The sequence below is a fragment of the Salvelinus fontinalis genome, chromosome 15 (genome assembly GCF_029448725.1).
Source record: "Salvelinus fontinalis isolate EN_2023a chromosome 15, ASM2944872v1, whole genome shotgun sequence".
Taxonomy (NCBI): domain Eukaryota; kingdom Metazoa; phylum Chordata; class Actinopteri; order Salmoniformes; family Salmonidae; genus Salvelinus; species Salvelinus fontinalis.
Genome location: NC_074679.1, coordinates 24,123,391 through 24,140,067, shown reverse-complemented (window position 1 = coordinate 24,140,067; position 16,677 = coordinate 24,123,391). Strand labels below are relative to the sequence as shown.

The 16,677-nt window shown below is 42.5% G+C and overlaps 2 protein-coding genes across 2 annotated transcripts in view; one reads left to right on the top strand and one right to left on the bottom strand.

The window, feature by feature from the left end:
* Positions 1 to 663: 663 nt before the first annotated feature.
* LOC129811591 (bone marrow stromal antigen 2-like) lies at positions 664 to 2,123 on the top strand. The gene is made up of 4 exons (XM_055863023.1): positions 664 to 766; positions 921 to 1,230; positions 1,317 to 1,343; positions 1,750 to 2,123. Exons 2-4 carry the CDS (start codon positions 1,130 to 1,132, stop codon positions 2,099 to 2,101), a joined length of 480 nt encoding a protein of 159 aa, XP_055718998.1. The 5' UTR covers positions 664 to 766; positions 921 to 1,129; the 3' UTR covers positions 2,102 to 2,123.
* An 8,311-nt stretch (positions 2,124 to 10,434) lies between these two features.
* The window catches only part of mthfd1b (methylenetetrahydrofolate dehydrogenase (NADP+ dependent) 1b), a 29,717-nt gene continuing 23,474 nt past the window's right edge, over positions 10,435 to 16,677 (bottom strand). The window contains exons 19-28 of the mRNA XM_055863020.1: positions 16,596 to 16,664; positions 16,009 to 16,120; positions 15,771 to 15,910; positions 14,380 to 14,421; positions 12,113 to 12,213; positions 11,847 to 12,024; positions 11,375 to 11,482; positions 11,008 to 11,160; positions 10,744 to 10,856; positions 10,435 to 10,611 (exon numbers count right to left, since the gene is read on the bottom strand). Of these exons, the coding sequence (XP_055718995.1) occupies positions 10,767 to 10,856; positions 11,008 to 11,160; positions 11,375 to 11,482; positions 11,847 to 12,024; positions 12,113 to 12,213; positions 14,380 to 14,421; positions 15,771 to 15,910; positions 16,009 to 16,120; positions 16,596 to 16,664 (993 nt within the window). The 3' untranslated portion in view covers positions 10,435 to 10,611; positions 10,744 to 10,766. The remainder of the gene's footprint in view (positions 10,612 to 10,743; positions 10,857 to 11,007; positions 11,161 to 11,374; positions 11,483 to 11,846; positions 12,025 to 12,112; positions 12,214 to 14,379; positions 14,422 to 15,770; positions 15,911 to 16,008; positions 16,121 to 16,595; positions 16,665 to 16,677) is intronic.

Sequence of the window (16,677 nt, the reverse complement as noted above, 5' to 3'; positions counted from 1 at the left end):
TTCTGTAAACTTGTGTGGCCTACCACTTTGTGGCTGAGCGGTTGTTGCTCCAAGACTTTTCCACTTCACAATAACAGCACTTACAGTTGACCTGGGCAGCTCTAGCAGGGCAGATATTTGACAAACTGACTAGTTGGAAAGGTGACAGTGCCATGTTGAAAGTCACTGAGCTCTTCAGTACAGGCCATTCTACAGCCAATGTCAATGGAGATTGCATTGCTGTGTGCTCGATTTTATACACCTGTCAGCAACGGGTGTGGCTGAAATAGCAGAATCCACTCATTTGAAGGCGTGTCCACATACTTCTGGCCATGTAGCGTATCAAGATTTTTTTTTTTTTGTCAAGTTCCTTAAATGTGCTAAGAATGACATTAAAACAAACAGCTATCCTGCACCATTCCCAGAAGATTGTGGGAAGGTTGTATGGAAAATAATCATAGGAAAACCACACTCTCACCAAGCTCTATGAAACAAAGCTGGGTAGATTAATACTTTCATCATCAATCTTCAGGTTTGACATAATTATGATGTCCTTGTTTTGTCTTTGTTTTTAACCGCCTCGTTTTTAACTGTCAGTATCATTATCATGCCAATATTTTGGGTCACCTATCATCTCATTTCTCCGCCCTGCTTTTTCTGTCCGACTACAAACACCTTTCCACCTATAATTAAAAAGACTGGGTGTGGTTTTTACATACTCTACACTCTCTTATAAATACAGACTGAAAATACAGTTTATGTACAGTCCTTCAACCTCCAGTACCAGGTGAGGCTTGCTTTAATGTGTAAATGGATGGGTTCTTATGCAATTCTTGTTTATATGACGAAAGAAACTTTGATATTTACATGGATAAGAAAATACCGGATTTTAATTTGATATACTGATTATTTTGGAAATATACTATTCATTTGTCCAACAGTGTGATTTCAGTGCCAACTCTTGTTTGAGAAAATGAGTGATCCAGGTAAGTGTTGAAGTTGTTCACTTCATTTACTGTATTATGTGCACTGAGGTTTTAAATTACTATGTAGTTATGTAGTTTCACAACTCAACCCTGAAGTTGAGAATATATTGCACTGACATTGCATTTACGATTTCAAGGAGTGAGTAGACTAGTATGGCCTATACATGCTTTCTCGATGCTTACTGGGAAATAATGACAATGCATTCCTCTATTATTTGAATAACTTCAAAATATTCTTTACTTTTTATCCACAGCAAAGAAACCGGTAAGTCAGTTAACTTACTTTTCAAATACAGAAAATACCTTCAGACTTGTGTGCTATGTGTTTGACATAATGTGTTGTTGTTCCAGGAGGATTCCACACCTGGGACTGATGACGTAAGATATCTGCATTATTTGTCTATCTCTGCTTCTTTACTTCAGTCAACTCAGTCTTAGAAAACTTTTCAAATCAAGCGAAGTAAAGAACAAAAGTATTTTCTAGCTTGCTATATCTTAGATCCCAGTGTTGTCCTGGTGGATGTAAACAGAATACTGTCTGTTTCACAGGGCTCCGGAGCAGAGGGCAAAGGAGAGTTAGGAGGCTTACAAAATAATAGTTAATACACATTAACGTAATAACATTAATATTGTTTCGGAAACCCCTCAAAAAATGGAATTTAGATTTTCACATGTCAGGGTAATGGGTGTAATCATTGAGACAATTGAAGGGAAAACATTTCCATCAGAAAGGTTTTCCTAAACCAATAGGTGAGTCTAGTAATGTTATTTTTGTCATTTCCAGGGGAAGAAGGGAAAAGGTGGAAAAGGGGGACACGGCCACGGGAAAGCCGGCGAGCATGGAGGAGATCATGGAGGCGACCATAAAGGAAAAGGAGGCGAGCATAAAGGAAAAGGAGGCGAGCATAAAGGAAAAGGAGGCGAGCACGGAGATCATGGAGGCGAGCATAAAGGAAAAGGAGGCGAGCATAAAGGAAAAGGAGGCGAGCATGGAGATCATGGAGGTGACCAAAAAGGAAAAGGAGGTCGTGGAGGACATTAAAGATTTAATCATGTACCATTTGCATCTGTTTAATCACTGTAATTATTACGGAAAAAACATGTTGAGCGATTTATTAAAGTTTACAAATCTCTAATAAAACCTACTTATAAAACAGAGTCATATGTTTGTATAACTTCTTAATGCATAATAATCATGCAATACAATGAACATTTTACATTGTAGAAACACAAAATTACAGCAAAATAAGTCATTTTTTGCCATCTAAACAAGTCACTATATGTCAGAGGCGTCGAGATACTATCATACTACACCATTCCTGTGTAGCCCATACCAGATCAACATATCAAACATTCAGTGAAGGACAGCTCAACGTCATTTTTATAATTTACTCACATACAGAACATTAACCAACGGGGTAGTAATAAACCCGGAACAATGACCAGGTATGTCCCTGAGTCTTGGAAATATAATCCTGTTTCTTGTGGATATTTGTCTCCCCTTGCACCACTATTTTTAACCGTTGTTATCAATAATTTCCATGTGAACGTCCACACAACATTCAGGAAAAAATCCCAAATGTTTTATTAACCATTCAACATTTTTTAAGCGCGTAAAGTAGTTGACGGATAAAAACATGTCACAATAGGCCTGATGGAAAGCAAATGTCGGTAAACGTTACAAATGTCGTCAAAACAAAATATGACAAGGTGTGATCTTTTTGTTTCGGTAAAATTACGGTGGAAACGCTTTTATGCGCAAATATTGATATAATAACCATCATATCAAGTAGTCACGACATGACATGTTGCGTGGTCCTCCCACTACGACTCAAGAAGACAGACATTTTATTAGACTACAACAAATTCAATATATAAACTTCACAGAGTGGTGAAAGGTGATGAGCTTGATGGTCCTTCCCAATAAATATCGAGGGTATTATTCTGGTGACATGATGATCGATTCTTGGCTGCCGTTTGACAAATTAAAATGATCTCGCTTTTGTTCATAATAATTTAATTACGTATTATGTATCTGCAAACTGTTGGCTAGACAGCAGGTGTCAATACCAGAGTGAGCACATTCGCTATATAATGCACAAAAAAATCTGAGTTGAAAATTCGATGGAAACAATTTACTTGTATTGGACTGCAAAATATACTTTTTGTGCACTACGTCATCACGCACAGACTTTTATCAGCAGCAGCAAATCAATTTGATGGAAACAGATCTGAGGTGGGAAAATGCTTATATTTAATCTAAACGGCTTTAAAAATATTCGCATACAAATCTGTCGCCAATTGGATAGAAACATAACTAGTTTTCAACATAAAGCCCACAAAATAGGCTACTATTCCAGCCTGAATCGATAAATGATGGTCGGCTAATGCCGCGTTCAAAACAACTGGGAACTCGGAGATCTCAGACTTCCAACCTTAGTAACATGACGTCAGTGAGCTTCAGGTCGGAAAGTCAGATCTCTAGAAAAAGGCCAGAGTTCCCGAGTTGGATTACCGTTCAAAACGATTTTTCCCATTCAGTGCTTGTTTTTGTTGTTGTTGATGAGTTCCCAGTTAAAAGCACTGAAATCAAGGATTTCCAAGTTCCCAGTTGTCTCGAAACCACCATAAGGCAAGGCAATAATAATTGCGTGCTCCGTCTTCGATTTTGTCATCGATTGACAAATTGCTATAACGTATGTGGTTAGCCGATACTTAAAATACCTATCCACGCGTTGTAAGATTTGTTAGGCATAAGCAACGTCTAAGCGTAGGAACGCAGCCACAGTAAAAGGGCCAATTTCCTCTCATTTAATTGTACTTGCAGTTGACTCTTACCACTAAAGGAATACATCAAAAATGTGTTCAAAATATAATACATTAGAGGTCTGTGCTACAGATATGTAAAATGCAGTTATGTATACAGCAATGGAATGTTTGTACACAGATAACATGTATATATTTTAATTCAGTTGAACAAAACATGACAAAAGTGTCTTGCACATGTCTATGTAAAAGTACAGTATAAAAACCTGACTCACATTTTCAAGTGTCTCATTGCTATGGATACAAGTCTCCACAATCTGGGATGTTGCGTCACACATACAATATGACAGAAAAAAAACAAAAAAAAACGGATCAAATATTATCCATCCATGATATCATAATATTTATAAAACATTCACAAAGATCAAAGCTCATCACTAAGCTAAGGACCCTGGGACAAAACACCTCCCTCTGCAACTGGATCCTGGACTTCCTGACGGGCTGCCCCCAGGTGGTAAGGGTAGGTAACAACACATCTGCCACGCTGATCCCCAACACAGGGGCCCCTCCTGTACTCCCTGTTCAGTCATGACTGCATTGCCAGACACGACTCCAACACCATCAGTATGTTTGCAGATGACAACAGTTATAGGCCTGATCACCGACAATGACGAGACAGCCTATAGGGAGGCGGTCAGAGACCTGGCCGTGTAGTGCCAGGACAACAACCTCTCCCTCAACATGATTAAGACAAAGGAGATGATTGTGGACTACAGGAAAAGGAGGACCGAGCACGCCCCCATTCTCATCAACGGGGCTGTAGTGGAGCAGGTTGAGAGCTTCAAGTTCCTTGGTGTCCACATAACCAACAAACTAACATGGTCCAAGCACACCAAGACAGTTGTGAAGAGGGTATGACAAAACCTATTCCCCCTCAGGAGACTGAAAAGATTTGGCATGGGTCCTCAGATCCTCAAAAGGTTTTACAGCTGCACCATCGAGAGCATCCTGACAGGTTGCGTCACTGCCTGGTATGGCAACTGCTCGCCTCCGACCACATGGCACTACAAAGGGTAGTGCGTATGGCCCCGTACCTCACTCGGGCCAAGCTTCCTGCCATCCAGGACCTTTATACCAGGCAGTGGTATAACTTCTGAACTTCTAATCTAATGGCTACCCAGACTATTTGCAAAGGTCATGGTACTTCTGAATGAGAGTTGTTGGATCTTGGACTTTGCACCGGAAAATTCAGCACTCTTTCTTGGTTCAGTGTGGTAACTTAGTTCACTCGCAAATTGCATTTGAGTGAATGTGTTTGACAATAACCTTTAATACCATGTCCTGCACTTAAGATCCCCTGGGGGATCCATGGTTGAGGCAACACATTCACCTGAATGTTTCTGCACCTCCTCTTCCTCTGAGAAAGGATTCACCCCACCATTCCTGGGACCACTATAGGTCTCTATGGGATATTGGTTTACCAGCATCTCATCCACCTGCTTCAGTCAATGTTCAGGAGATTTTTTCTGTTCCATTTTATCAGTTATAGGGGCAGGGTTTTTCGTAAGCCTTGGTTTCTTTACTTGTTTCTATGGTATCTCCGACCTCACTGTTCTCTGACTTCATGGCTCTCAGTCACATCCACACTCACTGTTAATGACTCTATGACCTATGAGCAATGCCCCTTGACCTCCCTGACAACATAATATAATCTACACACAATACACCATAATGACAAAGCAAAAACAGAAAGATCACATTTACATAAGTATTCAGACTCTTTACTCAGTACTTTGTTGAAGCACCTTTGGTGCAGTCTCGAGTCTTCTTGGGTATGACGCTACAAGCTTGGCATACCTTTCCGCTAGGTGACCTAAACTGTGACATGCTTAACACCCCGGCCATCCTACAATCTAAGCTTGATGCCCTCAATCTCACACAAATTATCAATGAACCCACCAGGTACAACCCCAAATCCGTAAACACGGGCACCCTCACAGATATCATCCTAACCAACTTGCCCTCCAAAAACACCTCTGCTGTTTTCAACCAAGATCTCAGCGATCACTGCCTCATTGCCTGCACCCGTAATGGGTCTGCGGTCAAATGACCACCCCTCATCACTGTCAAACGCTCCCCAAAACACTTTCACTGCCTCTCTAATCGACCTGGCCCGGGTATCCTGGAAGGATCTTGACCTCATCCCGTCAGTAGAGGATGCCTGGTTATTCTTTAAAAGTGCCTTCCTCACCATCTTAAATAAGCATGCCCCATTCAAAAAAAATTGAACCAGGAACAGATATAGCTCTTGGTTCTCTCCAGACCTGACTGCCCTTGACCAGCACAAAAACATACTGTAGTGTTCTGCATTAGCATCGAACATCCCGGTGATATGCAACTTTTCTGGGAATTTAGGAAAGCTAAGGCTAGCTTTTTTTTTGCATCCTGTAGCATAAACTGCAAAAAGTTCTGGGACACTGTAAAGTCCATGGAGAATAAGAGCACCTCCTCCCAGCTGCCCACTGCACTGAGGCTAGGAAACACTGTCACCATCGATAAATCCACTATAATTGAGAATTTCAATAAGCATTTTTCTACGGCTGGCCATGCTTTCCACCTGGCTTACCTCCACCCCCCACAGCAACTCACCCAAGCCTCCCCCACTTCTCCTTCACCCAAATCCAGATAGCTGATATTCTGAAAGAGCTGCAAAATCTGGACCTCTACAAATCAGCCAGGCTAGACAATCTGGACCCTCTCTTTCTAAAATGATCTGCCGAAATTGTTGCAACCTCTCTTTCGTATCGTCTGAGATTCCCATAGATTGGAAAGCTGCCGCGGTCATCCCCCTCTTCAAAGGGGGAGACACTCTAGACCCAAACTGCTACAGACCAATATCTATCCTACCCTGTCTTTAAGGTCTTCGAAAGCCAAGTTAACAAACAGATTACCGACCATTTCAAATCCACCCGTACCTTCTCCGCTATGCAATCTGGTTTCAGAGCTGGTCATGGGTGCACCTCAGCCACGCTCAAGGTCCTAAACGATATCATAACCGCCATCGATAAGAGACATTATTGTGCAGTCGTATTCATCGACCTGGCTAAGGCTTTCGACTCTGTCAATCACAACATTCTTATTGGCAGATTCAACAGCCTTGGTTTCTCAAATGATTGCCTCGCCTGGTTCACCAACAACTTCTCAGATAGAGTTCAGTGTGTCAAATTGGAGGGCCTGTTGTCCGGACCTCTGGCAGTCTCTATGGGGGTGCCACAGGGTTCAATTCTCGGGCCGACTCTCTTCTCTGTATACATCAATGATATCGCTCTTGCTGCTGGTGATTCTTTGATCCACCTCTACACAGACGACACCATTCTGTATACTTCTGGCCCTTCTTTGGACACTGTGTTAACTAACCTCCAGACGAGCTTCAATGCCATACAACTCTCCTTCCGTGGCCTCTACTACTCTTAAATGCAAGTAAAACTAAATGCATGCTCTTCAACCGATTGCTGCCCGCCCGTCCAGCATCACTACTCTGGACGGTTCTGACTTAGAATATGTGGACAACTACAAATACCTAGGTGTCTGGTTAGACTGTAAACTCTCCTTCCAGACTCACATTAAAACATCTCCAATCCAAAATTAAATCTAGAATCGGCTTCCTATTTCACAACAAAGCCTCCTTCACTTATGCTCCCAAACATACCCTCGTAAAACTGACCATCCTACCGAACCTCGACGATGTCATTTACAAAATAGCCTCCAACACTCTACTCAACAAATTGGATGCAGTCTATCACAGTGCCATCCGTTTTGTCACCAAAGCCCCATACACTACCCACCACTGCGACCTGTACGCTCTCGTTGGCTGGCCCTCGCTTCATACTAGTCGCTAAACCCACTGGCTCCAGGTCATCTACAAGTCTCTGCTAGGTAAAGCTCGCCTTATCTCAGCTCACTGGTCACCATAGCAGCACCCACCCGTAGCACACGCTCCAGCAGGTATATCTCACTGGTCACCCCCAAAGCCAATTCTTCCTTTGGCCGCCTCTCCTTCCTTGCCAATGACTGGAAAGAACTGCAAAAATCACTAAAGCTGGAGACTCTTACCTCCCTCACTAGCTTTAAGCTGTCAGTGCAGCTCACAGATCACTGCACATAGCCCATCCAATCTACCTCATCCCCATAATGTATTTATTTGTTTATCTTACTCCTTTGCACCCCAGTATCTCTACTTGCACATTCATCTTCTGCACATTCTACCATTCCAGTGTTTAATTGCTATATTGTAATTACTTTGCCACCTTTGCCTATGTATTGCCTTACCACCCTTATCCAGCCTCATTTGCACATGCTGTATATAGACTTTTCTACTGTATTATTGGTTGTATGTTTGTTTATTCCATGTGTCTGTGTTGTTGTATGTGTCGAACGTCTTTGCTTTATCTTGGCCAGGTCACAGTTGCAAATGAGAACTTGTTCTCAACTAGCCTACCTGATTAAATAAAGGTGAAATAAAAAAAATAAACAGCTGGATTTAAGGAGTTTCTCCCATTCTTTTCTGCAGATCATCTCAAGCTCTGGCAGGTTGGATGAGGAGCGTCGCTGCACAGCTATTTTCAAGTCTCTCAAGAGATGTTCGATCGGGTTCAAGTCTGGGCTCTGGATGGGCCACTCAAGGACATTGAGACTTGTCCCAAAGCCACTCCTACATTGTCTTGGCTGTGTGCTTAGGATCGTTGTCCTGTTGGACGGTGAACCTTCACCCCAGTCTTAGGTCCTGAGCGCTCTGGAGCAGGTTTTCATTAAGGATCTCTGTACTTTGCTCTGTTCATCTTTCCCTCGATCTTGACTAGTCTCCCAGTCCCTGCCGCTGAAAAACATCCCCACAGCATGATGCTGCCACCACAATGCTTCATCGTAGGGATGGTGCCAGGTTTCCTCCAGACGTGACGCTTGGCATTCAGGCCAAAGAGTTCAATCTTGGTTTCATCAGGCCAGAGAATCTTGTATGTCATGGTCTGAGAGCGGGCTATGTGCCATTTACTGAGGAGTGGCTTTCGTCTGGCCACTCTACCATAAAGGCCTGATTGGTGGAGTGCTGCAGAAATGGTTGTTCTTCTGGAAGGTTCTCCCATCATCAGAGGAACTCTGGCTCTGTCAGAGTGACCATTGAGTTCTTGGTCACCTCCCTGACCAAGCCTTTTCTCCCCGATTGCTCAGTTTGGCCGGGCGGCCAGCTCTAAGAGTCTTGGTGGTTCCAAACTTCTTCCATATAAGGCCACTGTGTTCTTGGGGACCTTCAATGATGCAGAAATGTTTTGGTACCCTTCCCCAGAGCTGTGCCTCGACACAATACTGTCTCGGTGCGCTATGGACAATTCCGTCGACCTCACGGCTTGGTTTTTGCTGACATGCACTGTCAACTCTAGAACCTTATATAGACAGGTGTGGGCCTTTCCAAATCATGTATAATCAATTGAATTTACCACAGGTGGACTCCAATCAAGTTGTAGAAACATCAAGGATGATCAATGGAAACACGATGCACCGGAGCTCAATTTCGGGTCTGAATCAATTTCGGGTCTCTTAGGGTCTGAATACCTATGAAAATAAGGTTTGTTTTTTATCTTTAATACATTTGCAAAGAAATTCTAAAAACCTGTTTTCGATTTGTCATTATGGACATTTAAAAATACCTTATTCATTGAAATCATTTTCTGATATAAAAAGTCAGTCATTGATTAAGTAACATGCTCAAATTACAGAATCAATTGGTGTACAGTACTTTAACAGTATTAGTCATTCTATATTAGAATACCGAACAAAGAATGGCAACAAGAACGTTTGAAGAGACACTATTAGGACCAATCTTTAAACCACAAGGATAGTCAGTGTCACAGAATTTTTTATAAAGGCAGCAATGTCAGAATTTGCTCTGCCTAATTTCCAACATTGTTTTGAATCCCAAAAAAACTGTCCTTTACCAGCCCATGGCAGTAGACAGTCTAATTTACACACAAATCACACTGATAACCACCTGATTCATGATCTGAGGCCTCCCTCTCCCCAGTGTCTCCTTACCATGTACAGTATTATCAGACAACACTGCACTTTTGAAGGGTCTGATACAGTAGCTCCTGGGAAGGTTTGTTTATGTTCAGAGGTGATTATTAAAAACATGCTCCGGTACTTTGGTAATTAAGAAAAAAAAAAAAGTTTAAACCTCCCACTTTGGGCTGTATGTCTCAAGGTGTAGTTCATAGATGAATGATAAGAGCAAAATTAATATTTTAACTCAATTAGCCACGAAATCCCTAGTTTGAAAGCAACTTTTCTGGAAGCTGTGCCGCGCCATTTTCCCTACACGTGGGCCAGCACCCTAGCAATTCGAGTTCTAGCCAATTAGCTTCAGCCCCTCACATTTGAGCAACAGCTAGCAAGAGGCCTGCCCAGCGTTATCAGATGAGTTTGCAGGGTGGGCCCAATGGCTCAGTGGACACGAGAGAGCAATGACGTGGTGCACATATGTGACAGTACACATTTTTCAGGGACCACTGTTGTCTCGTGAGTGCTACTTTCAGAGCTACTGGCAAAAAAGTATACAAAAAGGTACCGGAGAATCTTTTTAAATTAATGTAAACAGGCAATTTCCCCCCCATCTAGAATTTAATACAGAATAATATCAGAGGACAAACTGTTTCTTAATTAAGTTTCTTTATTTTACCCTTCAGTGACCATGGGCAGAGAAATGTACTATTGTCAGCGACAGTGAAAAATACAGGACATTATTGACAAGGGAGGGAAGCGCTTCCAGTTACTACTCCATCACATTTCATTAGGCCTTGTTTTGGGGGCTGCAGACCACAGATCACCTCTGTTAATGGGAAGATAAAGATAGAGCAACAGAGAGAAAAATAACAAGAACCATTACAGACATCAACCATATCTGTATGCTTGTATGGGTTGTTGCATCATTTGTATAGCTGTAATGTAGCGGATTCCTTACCGTTAAACAGGGTGGAGCCCTTCTTAGAAGAGTCCATTGACCTGCTCAGTCTCAGGGTCTAGGTCAATGTCATAGAAACAGGGCCTTGTGGGCAGCCCTGGAATTGTGGGCATCTAGGATGGGGCCAAAAAAGGAATAAACTGTACTAGTACTTTGTGTCCTCTGATCAAGAGATTGATTTGACTCTTCATTGATTCAGTTGATTTTCTGTTGAGATCATGGATATTTTAAATACAGTTATTCTCCAGGCCAGTGCTTTCTTACCGTGCCAACAAGAGGGTAGAGGAACCCAGCACCCACACTGGCACGGATGTCTCTGATGGGCAGGACGAAACCTGTGGGCACGCCCTTCTTATCCGCCTCGTGGGACAGGGACAGGTGGGTCTTTGCCATGCAGATGGGCAGATTCCCAAAGCCCTGACCAAAACAAATATGGCGTTCATTGAAAGGAGAGTAAAACCTCAAATAGAAATGTGAACCCTCCAGACTGTTTTATTGAACCTTCAAAGTAAAGGTTGAAAATGTGCTCCAGAAATCAATGAGTAGTGTGCTACAAACAAATAGGTTCTATACAAAGCATGTAAACAAAGAACCGTCTCCATTAAACACCTTAGTCTCATAGCTATTGTACCTGTTTGGTGTAGAGCTCCACCTTGTGCTGGGCATCTGGCAGCAGCTCTATATCATCAGCCCCATAGATCTTCTGAGCAATGATCCGGATCTTATCCGCAATGGGCAGCTGCAAGCAATTCAGACAGACAAAAATACACATACGTACAACATATGAGTACCATAGAACTGGTTCAGGTCATCTACACTGATTCTCCAACATGTTTAAATGTAATGCAAGCATTTGCAGCAGTACATGAGGAGAAAGATTAAGTTATACTATTCTGGGAAATCACTTGATGTATAAATATTATAATCAAAACAGTCATCTACGTCTCAGAAGTAAATCAGTGATTTATTTCATCTACAGACATGACAAGAATGATGAGATGAAGGGAAGAAAAATAATAGATTTCCTGAGCAGGATGAAATCAATGCATCCGTGTCATATAGTGAAAAACAAGGTCTTTGACGGAGGCCGACGCTCGCTTTACCTCCACATCATAGAGGAACTTGAAGTCACTGGGGGCCTCAGAAGCCCTCTGCACAGCCTGTCCCAGGGCCACGGCACCAGCACCCCCTTCAGCCCAGTGAGAGCAGCGCACCGCATCAAAGGCCCCCACTTCCTTGGCCAGGGTGCAGATCAGGTCCAGCTCTGATTCAGTGTCTGTCCTGCAGTCAGGGAGACACAGGTCAGAGGTCAAAACACTGGACAAGAAGGGTAAAATAGTTTCAGATGCTCACCATGAATAGGACTTACTTGAAAGCGTTGACGGCCACTACCACTGGCACTCCAAAATGCCTGGCATTCTCCACTTGTTTCCTCATGTTACTGCAGCCCTTCTCCAGCAGCTCAAGGTTCTACACAGAAACACACAAAAGTTTTAGAATTTTTTATATACAGCTATTATATAATATACTGCGTACAGTCTGGCTTTGTAGAGACACCCGAGGGAGTTGAGTGGAGCTATTTTATACTCACACCAATGATCACATGTAGCCAGTAGGTATTGGGCAATGGTCCATGTAAAATCAAGAGAGCATGTGAACTGGACCTAATTGCACTGCATAATGGATGAGCCTGTGTAGTTCAACTCAACTAATTGCATCAGATGAGAATTGTGTCACAAGACACAAAGCAAATACAAAGCACATGCTCTTGATGCCTTCTAATGAAGTCTTACGACTAGGGGCGCTTACGGTGACCGTATTACAGCCACATGATAATGGTCCATTCTAAATCAAAACAAATTTCACACAAACTAAATAATATATGTGAAGACAAGATTAAATCAAGAATAGTGTGATGGTTGAAAATATTAGCCTATCACTTGTGAATGATGCCCATCTTAAGGAAGACAGCACATGCTTTTTGTCTCCTACTTTTTCAAATCATAGTCGCACACCTCATATAGCCTAGCCCATATGCCTATGTTTTGGTACGGTTGATATCACAACTAAAGTGACCAAATAACTTCTTAAAATGAAGCACATTAATCCGCTTTACAACGGGTGTAGAGCCTAACTGATATACATACGCAGCGCGTGAGTTTCAAGTTTGGGGAAGTTCATTTTCAATGTAAAAATGCACCTTAATAATAAAAGCATTACATGCATAATCGCATTTGTGGTCACTTTTGAGAATGGTGTTTTCCTGCTAATGGAAAATTCCCGCTTATAGCCTACTGCAGTGTGTGCATTGCTGCACTTATGTGAAGAAATAACCAAATAGTTCAACATTTTAAGCTAAACCTGCTCATCTATTGAGTCAGGCTCATTGCTTAAAACAGTTTTTTTGATGCTAGTGGTTGTTTTAATTCGGGATCTATCACATCCCACAACTGCCCTAAAATATGTTTGGAATATTTATTTATCGCACAGAATAAGTAAACTTTTGTACAATGGGGGATAGTAGATTGACATGGGCTATGGCTTTTGCTGTTCGCTAGGCCTACTCATCTTGTTGGCTGACGAAAAGTAAATGTGGACAGTTCTTCCAATATGCACCTCGGAATTGGATGACGTGCGCAGTTGCATCCCGGATGTGTCTGTCTTTACTTGTAGCCTGTGAGAAAGGCCTGATCATGTGAATGAGAGCCATGTGAGTGAGAGGTGCTTCGGCATGCAGCTGGGAGAATGGAATTATTATATTCAGCCCAAGCGCACAACGGCCACAAAAGGAATGGATTGTTTAAGGGGGCATTGGGGCCACACAAAGGGGATGCAGCCGGGAAATTCGAGGCATTATCAAGTGCTTGTCAAATTGTGAATGAGAGACTGATGAAGTGTGAACAGCCTGAACAGCCAAAAAAACAAAGCAGAGCTCATGCCTTGCATGCAATTTTTTTCAAATCATTAGTCACATCATGCAGCCTAAGAATGAATTAAAAATCTAGCCCATAACTAAAGTTACATAAATAACTCTAAATTAAGCATATAGGAGTACCTGTTTCTTTGTTAACCGCGCAACACAGAATTGCCGCGTGTGCGGACTCCCTCAAATTGTTCGGAGAAAATATCCTTCCTATTTTATTCAGCTATGTTCAATTGTATTCTGATTACTATAAATAATGCCATTGAATTCTAAGCAAATCTTGTCTGCTAAATGAACTAGCGTAGCCCTCAGAATTATGGCATAGCCAGATCACGGCCTAACATAAGGACAACTCATGCTATACTGTTCTTCTGGTGTAGGCTATATTACATGGATTTATTATACTTTTTAAAATGTAGATGTTCCAAAAGGTCTGCATCAGTGGCTTGTAGGTTATGTGTGGAAGCCAGCCGATGCTAAATGTGTTTATGTTAATTAACAGTCAATTACTATGATCGGCTGACAATTTCATGACCGCCACAGCTCTACTTAAAACCAACTTGTCCAGAGGATGAGCAATATGCCATTAGCAGAACATTATCATAAAAGGTAAGTGGTACATTTAGGATGGCTGATCTTTCCCTGATGTGATGCGGTGTAAAAGGGGTGGGGCTGAAGTGAGAGTGAGGGTGAGGCGCAGAGAAGTGTCTTACCTCTTCCACATATTCTTTGGGCAGGGCCATCCCAGCAGTAACCTGGATCAAAGGAGAAAGATCAGTCAAAAAGCTATCAAATTACTAACCTAGAACAAACAATAAGGGGCTGTATCCCTATTTCCTGTCCAAGGACATGAAACATACTAGTGTTCGTGGGGATAGAGCTAAAGCAGCAGAATGACAGGTCTTCCTGTGTGACCTCCAAGCAGGAAATTGAATTACATTCTTAGCAGTGCACCTGCATTGATTGAAGCGGGATAGGACATTCTATAGGAGAGAATATATACACTACCGTTCAAAAGTTTGGGGTCACTTAGAAATGTCCTTGTTTTTGAAAGAAAAGCAAATAACATCAAATTGATCAGAAATACAGTGTAGACGTTGTTAATGTTGTAAATGACTATTGTAGCTGGAAACGGCAGATTTTTTAATGGAATATCTACATAGGCGTACAGAGGCCTATTATCGGCAACCATCACTCCTGTGTTCCAATGGCACGTTGTGTTAGCTAATCCAAGTTTTATAATTTTAGAAGGCTAATTGATCCTTAGAAAACCCTTTTGCAAAGATGTTAGCACAGCTGAAAACTGTTGTTCTGATTAAAGAAGCAATAAAACTGGCCTTCTTTAGACTAGTTAAGTATCTGTGAGCATCAGCATTTGTGGGTTCGATTACAGGCTCAAAATTACCAGAAACAAGGACCTTTCTTCTGAAACTCGTCAGTCCATTTTTGTTCTGAGAAATTAAGGCTATTCCATGCGAGAAATTGCCAAGAAACTGAAGATCTTGTACAACGGTGTACTACTCCCTTCACAGAATAGCGCAAACTGGCTCTAACCAGAATAGAAAGAGGAGTGGGAGGCCCGGTGCACAACTGAGCAAGAGGACAAGTACATTAGAGTGTCTAGTTTGAGAAACGGACACCTCACAAGTCCTCAACTGGCAGCTTCATTGAATTGTACCCGCAAAACACCAGTCTCAACGTCAACAGTGAAGAGGCGACTCCGGGATGCTGGCCTTCTTTGCAAAATTGAATATTTCCAGCTACAATAGTAATTTACAACATCTACACTGTATTTCTGATCAATATGATGTTATTTTAAAAATGGACAAAAAAAGTGTGCTTTTCTTTAAAAAAACAAGGACATTTAAGTGACCCCAAACTTTTGAACGGTATATATGACATTAATACGTGAACATTCTCTAGGTTGATCTGATGATTATAATTGACTACACTGAGCAACCGCTACTCTTCTTTTGAGGGGGCAAAACCTGCCCTTTAATTGTTTTTTCTGAAGCAGTCTTTCTGAAAGCTGCCCATTGGCACCACCATTAGAACAAGAGTAGAAAGATTTCAAAGACCTCCAGTAAACTATGCAGTCACTCACCGTTGGCCCACCTCCATGCATCTTCAGAGCTCGGACGGTGGCCACCAGCACCACCACGTGAGGCCGCAGGCCGGAGTAGCGGCATTTGATGTTGAAGAACTTCTCCATGCCGATGTCAGCGCCGAACCCAGCCTCAGTCACTGTCCCATGAGAGAAACAACCAACACTCACATTACAAGAGGTGTTCATAGTTTTGTTTCTTGTCAAGGGAGAGGCTGTGTGTTTCAGCTCCACCTACCCACAAATCCCTCCGGGCCGACCAGCTTCAGGGCTATCTTATCAGCCAGGACGGAAGAGTTGCCGTGGGCGATGTTGGCGAAAGGTCCGGCGTGGACGAACACGGGGGTTCCCTGTAGAGAAACTCCTCTCAATCATCCAGCAGCAGAACACACACTCAGCCAGTAGCAATGTCACCACTCTGACTCAAAGAAGTCAAGTCTACCACATCAAACACCATAGACTCAGAATCACATATCTGCAGGCAACAAACTTAGTTCTAGGCTTTGGAATATCTGTTGATTTGATGCAAATAGATTAGCTACTTTGTACCCAATCCTGCCTCAGAACTTCTCAAAGAGAAACAGGGGATTAGTAACTAAACTAAAAACAGCCACAAGCACACGCTATCTGTCTTCTCCAGACTGTGTCATCACTGCTCCGTGAGAACATAGGAAGCTTCACATCCACACTACCCTAACCAATTAAAGAATCTGAAACCCATTTTCCCACATGGCTTTGCTTCCCTCTCCTCTCCTCCAGTTGCCAGGCCTGTACAGTTCCACCCTGAGGAGTTCCCTCCCTCCCTCCCTTCCCTGCCCCACCCACCTCTAGAGTCTGCATCAAGTTGGGCTTGATGGCATCCCTCATCAGCACAGTCAGGGCTCCACTCACACCCTGCACACAGAAG